At 36.5% G+C, this 8471-nt stretch overlaps 1 protein-coding gene across 1 annotated transcript; it reads right to left on the bottom strand.

The window, feature by feature from the left end:
* Nucleotides 1-2079: 2079 nt before the first annotated feature.
* LOC150107121 (uncharacterized) lies at nt 2080-7351 on the bottom strand. The gene is made up of 2 exons (XM_090391009.1): nt 6671-7351; nt 2080-2755 (listed from the first exon to the last, which is right to left on the bottom strand). The coding sequence occupies exons 1-2, from the start codon at nt 7304-7306 to the stop codon at nt 2345-2347; spliced, it is 1047 nt and encodes a 348-aa protein (XP_090247135.1). The 5' UTR covers nt 7307-7351; the 3' UTR covers nt 2080-2344.
* Nucleotides 7352-8471: the final 1120 nt, after the last annotated feature.

The following is an 8471-nucleotide window of genomic DNA, read 5'->3' on the forward strand; positions in this document are numbered from 1 at the left end:
GTGTAGTGGACGTTTTGCAGAAGAACAACACAGATATCCTACGACACCCTCCATACAGTCCTGATCTCGCACCGTACGATTTCTGGCTGTTTCCTCAGCTCAAGAAACCACTAAGAGGCGGCCATTTCGAAAGCAACAAAGCATGTGTAAAAGCTGGAGGCGGTTTTGAAAGAACTCTCAAAAAACGGACTCTCACATGTGTTTAAGAAGTGGACGCAACGTTGGGACAAATGCATAGCGTCTCACAGTAGTTACTTCGAAAAAGACCATGTAAATGATGACGATTAAAGGTAATCTGTTTTCTGTATAAATATAGTCTTATTACTTATTGAACAGCCTACGTATATTATAAATCTACAGGAGCAAACTTCCAAAATATATTTAATAAGCACTACCATGGGAAAGCTTTTACTCTGACGTAGGTGGCACATTTCTATGCGTGACTAAGTGTATGATTACTCAGCCAACATGCAATTTATGTTCCATGTAAATCATCTTATAAAAAAGCCCATGTGAATTCGAGATACAGTCATGATTACAATTACGAGATTTTGATAGGTGAAAGTAGTGGTTTGCACTCTCTTGGCTTAAAAATGAGAGAATTTAATTCTCTTCATATATTTGAATTTAAGACTTCTAATTAGAGAAAATGAAACATATAGCGATTGGACCATTTCTATATTTATTTCAAATGAGCTTGTTTAAGTCTGTTTCTAAACAGAATGCCAACCGTTTTTATAGCACACTTCCAGCTGCCTTTCAAATACTCTACTTCATGTTATTTTTTCCCCTCCAGGCTCGAGTTCCTTATATAAGTGGAATTCTTCTCACACTTTGCACTATTTTGAACCTATATTCTGCCATAAGCGGTTTTATTCTTTCTACTACCACTTGCAAACCGCCCCGAGGTTTGCCGAATATAAATATAAAATCATTTTACGGTACTCCTCAGCCGCTGACACCAGAGAAAAGACCGACCGTTCTTGCTCCACAAACTTAATTTACGACATCGGCTTGAATCTGCCCCGCGGAAAATCACTTTCCCCATATGGGAAAAGATGGCATGGAGATCAACTTTAAAAATAAAACACTAACAGAATAGAATACGAGAATGCCGTCCCTTCTTGCAACAGAACGGCTAGGTGCTCTTCGGTCTGCGAGGTAGATGATGCCTTTCACTATTTCAGAAACAAATTCGTCATTGCTATTAATCTCCAGTCCATTTCATGCTGTATATTCTTGATTTCACCATTTCTTTGCTTGTATATAATAGTGGAGCCGATATAATTATAGATTTCGCATGGAAAGAATAGTAAAATAGTTACGATTGCAATAAGTTTGTATCACTTTCAATACTATTGTAGCAATAGTATATGCTGTGAAATAAATGATGCCTTCAGGTTTGAAATATAATTGAAATAAAAGACAACGATACATCACAAAGACAAATTACTGATATTAGCTTGTGCATTTAACACACACACGTATAATTTTTTATACCTTAAAAATAAATATTATGAATATTATAATTTTGATAATTCCTCTAATTTTATTAAGATAGTTCGGAAGATGACTGAGGTAACCCTCTGAACTACTCAGCCCAACTTTATATTGAATGAAATGGATATAAGTGGAATGCACAGCTTCGGAAAGGGGATTGGTTTTAGTAGTTGAATAATTGGATAGTTAAGTTAGTTATGACAATTCATTTAGTTAAAAGAATGGCTTAGTTTGGTTTATAATATGGCTGAAGCAACGAAGGCTACAAAGACATCGTGTTATATATGCTAATTGCGTGTGTTGGGATTCGAACCCGAGATTGTAGAATTAGGACGCAGAGCATGTGGAATAGTCTTCAGTTAGGGAGACAGTGAATTTCCGTAGCTTGTGGAATAAACTAAGAAAACACGAATAAAAGAAATAAAAAAATAATAAAGAAAGAAAAGAATAAATGCTAATCTTTATGAATCGATGGTACATTTATTAATAAGAGCTAAGGTACAACAATTATACATAATCAGCTATTTTATTATTATTTTTTTACATATTGGTATATAAATATATATGTTATATAAAAAGTAAAAAAAAAAAGAATTTAAATAATAAAAAGTATTGAAGGTGAGAAAAATGAAAAATAATGCAAAGTTTGATACGGAAACCATATACTGTACGTACATGTGTAAGTGAGGACACATTGGATTTCATATTATAGGATAAAATTTGGAAGAAAACATGAATATGATTTCTTTTCAAGTATGGTATTTAATCTCCAACACTTTTTATTAGGTGGTTTTATGCTTTGAAATTTAAAGCATAAAACCTTTACGACAGACCCGCGGATAACTTATGTGTTGCTTTTCTTTTGTATAAATTGAGAAAACTCAGAAGAATGCATTATGCTCTCAAGAATTGTCCTAGAGTCATACACATTGCCGTTTATAGTAGCAGAAGGAGTTGGTATAAGAGCTGGCAATTCTTTCATTTCCTGAAAATTCCCGCTTGCTTTTGACCACACTCCCATAGACACAGTTAAGGATTTTACTGGTGAAACTCCGTATTGTTCTTTACAATACTCAGTAGACATTGCAAACAAGGAGTGTTCTGGCTTGAACGCAGAATACCGAAAATATGGGCAAGGTCCAAATACAGCTTTCATCCCACATTTTTTGGCAAGCGAACAGAAAACATCAAAACTGGCTCCGATGTTATCCACGAAGATAATAACAGCATCCTTCTTCATATTACAAAATACTTCCTGTTGGAGAAAAAGAAACATATCGTTATAGAAAATAGACTGAAACACACGCACACAAAAAGGATGTACACCCTCTGTCCAAAAAGAAACCGAAGTTTTCGAAAATAGAAGAAACTAGTGGAGCCACCTGTTGTATCTTTTTGTTGTCGAAAGCGGCAACCTTCATTAGTGTTGTGTCAACTGTTTCTGACATTTGTTTCATTAGAAGTCGAGTTATAGTGCCAAGAGTGACAGTGTGTTTTGACGAACGGTCGGAAAATGAATTTTAAAAAACAGCTGTGATTGACTTTAGTGGGAAACATGGCAAACGTTTTACCGAAACGCATGAAATGCTTCAAAAACCATACTGGGATGAATGCTTATCCCGTACTCAAGTTTATGAGTAGTTTAAGCGATCTCTAAGTGGTCGTGAGACCATTGGTGTAGCTAGAGCTTTTGCCTCCCAGGGTGGTCCCTGAGTTTGCCGCCCCCTCTCAATACACACCAAAAATCTACAAAGAGTCATAACGACATATAGGGAAATAAATTAAAACACTATGTTTATTTTTTAATTAAACCTTTAATTTCAACATTCTAAAATGTTATTTTTATTGCTTTTCTGTTAGCAAAATCGTCGATGATATTGGCGAAGTCTATTTCATAGTAATGTAGGTAATTCCTAATCAGTTTTATTTAGATAAACTCCCCTCACAGCTAGGCAACACTTACAGCAATTGTGAGGAAAACAACTGTGCACAACATTTTGAGTTTGGGCCTTCATAAATTGAATTCGCGATTTGTTCCCTACAAGTTGACCGATGACCAAAAAATGTATCGAATAGAGCACCGCAATGACCTCATTAAAACCGCTCGTAAGGATTCAAACTTCCTTGAAACGATCGTTACTGGTGAGGAAATGTGGTGTTTTGAGTATGAGCCCCAAACAGAGTGCTGAGTGGAGATCACCAGAAGAGGGGCATCCGAAAAAAAAAAAGTCGCTTGAAGAAGTCAAAAGTAAAGACAATGCTAATTTGTTTCTACGATTCCAAGGGTATTATCCACAAGGAATTCGTTCCGCTTGCCAAACGGTCAATGGTGAGTTTTATGTCGAAGTTTTGAAGCGATTGTTAGCGAGAATTCGTTGCGTACAGTATGAATATCGCGATGCAGGCAGCTTTTGCACGATAATGCATCATCTCATCGTTCGAACATTATGAGACAGTTTTTGAGCAAAAACCAAGTTTGTGTGTTGGATCACTCGCCGTATTCACCTGATTTAGCACCCTGTGACTTCCTTCTCTTTCCCCGACTTCATTTGCCGATGAAAGGAAAGCGATACGACACCATTGAAAACGTTCAAGCGGCAGTAACCACGACCCTCAATAGTATCCCAAACACTGATATTTAAAAAATAAATAAATAAAAAAACCTCATTTAACGACTTAATTGACCGTGCCAAACGCTGTATCGAAGCTGAGGGAGAGTATATTGATTGAAATAAATGATTTGAATAATTATAATTGGCCTGTGCTTTATTTTCTATCAAAAGTTCGGTTTCTTTTTGGGCAGAGGGTGTATTTGAAATAAATATTTTCTAATACAAATAAGAATAAGTATGAAAAGACTTTACACTTTAAATACAGATGAGCAGTTTCTAGCCTTGTGGAGGAGACCACAGGCGATCTAAGACTTGTTACGTGGCCTAATTTGGAAAGTACTGGAATTAAGATCATGTCATTGATATCAGTAATTAGATGTTATGCAAAGGATTCGAATTGTTCGCCTAATTCTTTCCTTACCAGATGAAGGCTGATAACACAAACGAAGATGGCATGCAATATATAGACGCGATACACACCCACAGTGTTTTAATGTTGGATAAATCGGGTGTATGATGCTTATCGTATACTGTAAATGAAACGTGAGATATGCAACGATGAATGGAATAAAAATGTGAATCCGACTGTAAAATTGTTGCATGAATAAATTGCTTCTGTTGGTCACAGCTAGCTTAACAAATTTTAAATTGAAAAATTTAACTGTAACAAATTCTCTATACATTATATTTCGTATTATTCCGAATAACACTTAGATAACGACTTCTTAGATAATCGATGTTGGTCTGCTTCTTTATAACGCTCAAGTTTCTGTTGCTATAAGATAACAACACAAAGTGCCTCTAAGTGTCACTTAAAATAAACTGTCGCATAAACAAAGCACTAAATTCCCTTGTACGAAAAGTATTTCTTTACTGTAAGAAAATTATTTCTTATAAATAAAATCCGACCAATTACTGATCAGATGAATATAAGAAAATGAATTAAAAATTATGTCTTGGTCTCCGATATACAGTATATATATATATATATATATATATATATATATATATATATATATATACATATATCTGAAGAAAATATAGATTTAATGACTATAAAACCGAGATAACATATAAAGATTTTAATGATAAATACTCTAGTTTCGGCATATGGCAGCCTTCTTCAGGTATTTATAAATGAATACTAATAAACATTGAATTATTTAAACAAACTGGAAATTACAGGTACAAATTGCCTCACATAATCGTACATAAAAACGTTGTATTTTTTCAAGTTGTTCCAACTGATGTGCCATTGTTTATTGCAATCGTGCGTGCAGGTTCACGTGAACGCCAATATTGAACAACTGCAGCATGGCTATCTGGGATGTTATAACTTAAATTGTTGTTTGAGAGGAAAATTGTAGAATCAAGAGAAATCCTGCTGAACCCGGTCCATTTAAACAACAATTTAAGTTATAACATCCCAGATAGCCATGCTGCAGTTGTTCAATATTGGCGTTCACGTGAACCTGCACGCACGATTGCAATAAACAATGGCACATCAGTTGGAACAACTTGAAAAAATACAACGTTTTTATGTACGATTATGTGAGGCAATTTGTACCTGTAATTTCCAGTTTGTTTAAATAATTCAATGTTTATTAGTATTCATTTATAAATACCTGAAGAAGGCTGCCATATGCCGAAACTAGTAGTATTTATCATTAAAATCTTTATATGTTATCTCGGTTTTATAGTCATTAAATCTATATTTTCTTCAAATGTACAACAACCGAGTAAAAGCCGATCACCACACACACATATATATATATATAAACGATCAATGTAGTAGGCAAGCTTTTAAAACTACTTGTTTGAGAGTATGCGTGTGTGTGAATGAAAGGAGGACTTGCAATTCTTCACACGAAACTGTATTCCCTCGCTCTCTCGAGGTAGATCAATCAGCGGAAAAATTTACGATAATAAAAACAAGGCTAACTTGTTCAGTACTATCATTAATATATCTATCTATCCTTCTCATCTGTCTGTCTAGGACTGGTTGAGTCCCCTCCTAATGAGGGGTTTCTGGCGTATTAATGTAGCCGGTTCGCCACTCCTCTGATGCATCCCCTGAAGACGATATTCATGACTGTAATCTGCGTGTGTTCACTGGGCCAGTTTGCCTGCTTACGGGATGAAAAATCCCAGATAAATTTGGGGAAAAATCTCTTCTGTCCACGCCCAAGACCAGCTAACTTGGCTATGACTGAGGAAGATCCTTGAGCTCCTCATGTCGTCGACGGAATCGAACCTAGGACACTCCTTCCCCAGATATATGGTTGCGAAGCGCATACCCACTAGGCTAACCGCACTGACCAAAAATAAAAACAGACTACCATAAAAATAAATATAGCAACGTGATCATTGATAAGTCACCTTCTAACGATATAAGTAATGCTTGTATCAATACCGTAATAATATTCGCTGTTATTCAAAATGTATAATATAATTTTATTATAATCAATAATAAAATCACGTAACTATCATAACAACTCCAGTATATATTCAACAATATGATAATTATTTATATTAATGGCTTGCATTTAAAATATTACCATTAACATCCGGGTACAACTGTTGCGATCCCAAATAACTGCCGATAAAAATTTCGTTACGGTAATCACATCAGCTTCTTTCACAGCAGAGAGTAAACATCGATCGAATGACTGGAGTAAATCGGCATGTTGGAAACTCCTGTTTAATCCCGGAGTGCTAGCGGCAAGCAAAGTCAGAATACCACCGTTGGTGTCCTTCCATCCTACGTCTGCATCGACTGTCAAAACGTCTATTGAAATACAAGGAAAGTCGTTCGGAAGGGACTTCAGGAAATTGATCAGTCCCACTGCATCTGTGCCTGGCCCTCCCCCTAACAAACACATTTTCAGTTTTCGTTTTGATGTCACCGAGTTGTACCACCTACAAAATTCTTCCGGTTTTTTGGTGTAAAATTTCTTCATGCAGTGAGCAACTAGTGTGGCGTGAGCCGTAGCGTATGCTAAGAGATAAGCACATCGGTAGAATGCATCGCCATAATCGCTGTACGTTGATCCGTCATCTAGCGACGCTTGCGAATACGTGGCCTTGACACAGTCGTAGCCTAAAGAAATCATAGAACGCACGACTTCTCTGCTTCCTATTTGAGAGCTCTCCTGCTCCACCCTGTCTAGAAAGATTCTAAACATTTCGGCCATCGAAGTAGTATCCTCTAGCAGCAGAATAAGATCTCCAAGCCAGCTTTAGCGACACGCAGTCTCGTTCATATATGACTGTAGCAACAGGAACAGGGCAATGTGCGTCACAAAGAAGAATAATCTTTTCTCGACCACCTGTCATTTCGTGATAACAGCAGCCGTAGGTGCACGCATCGAGACGTCACTGATTGTCCGCCTCTTTTCACAGGAAGAGAACGATTTTCGCTACCTTTACTTCTTCTTCCAGTTATTGATCTTGCGTGGTCTACAGTAGACCATTGTTTTATAGATGTGTTTAAGGCAACACCTTTCGTCAGCAATAAATGCATTTGTTACAACGAGTTTTCCCATTTGTCTATCTATTCTTTATGCTAATTACGAATTCGCATATAGCAAAGAAGTAGAGTTTTTTTTTTTTTTTTTTCATTACATTCAGCCATAGAGATCGAGGATAATTTGGAATCACAATCGGTAAATTTCAATAGTTGCCATAATGAGCAGAATTCTCCTATTGGAATTTTATCGGACGCTTGTTCAGTATTCCGGACAACTATGTCGGACTGCACGATCACGTGGGAGATATTTTGGAAGAGTGGGGTAAAAGCAGTTTTAAAAGGCTAATTAAATCGGGAACCACTAACTGTAAGGTAAATAGGGTTGACACTTGTAATAATATTTTCATAGCTTTCTGTTCACTGTTTGTTTTAGCCAAATGTTTATAATTAGCCTCTTCGATATTTATCCGAAATTCACGATAAACATAAAACGACCAACAGACAAGGTATTTAGACTACAACAAAGAATACAATAAACGGAAAGAAAATAACCTTGACTGCAGTATTAATGATATCATCCGTGGTTATGCGGCGGGTTTGCATAATGACCAATTTCATGAAATCGTTTCGGACTGGTCCATTTTTCTTATGCGTTCTCCATCAAAACCACTGTTCCTATTCACAAGATGACATAGCAGCGAACTGTAGAAGTGTTGTGTATTGTAGAACGAAATCCTAAGCAAAACTTGTGAAGCCAGGCATGTCAGCATGAAATCGCGGTTGGGTTCGCTTGTTTGGAATTATGGCAGAAGCGCCTAAGGCTATGAAGCCCATGTGTTATGTATGTAAATTGCGTGAATTCTTCTGGCTGGCTATACTGTTTTTTCGGA

The sequence above is a fragment of the Typopeltis vanoorti genome, chromosome 4, assembly GCF_054136105.1.
Source record: "Typopeltis vanoorti isolate ZY-2024b chromosome 4, IOZ_Tvanoo_1.0, whole genome shotgun sequence".
Classification (NCBI taxonomy): Eukaryota; Metazoa; Arthropoda; class Arachnida; order Uropygi; family Thelyphonidae; genus Typopeltis; species Typopeltis vanoorti.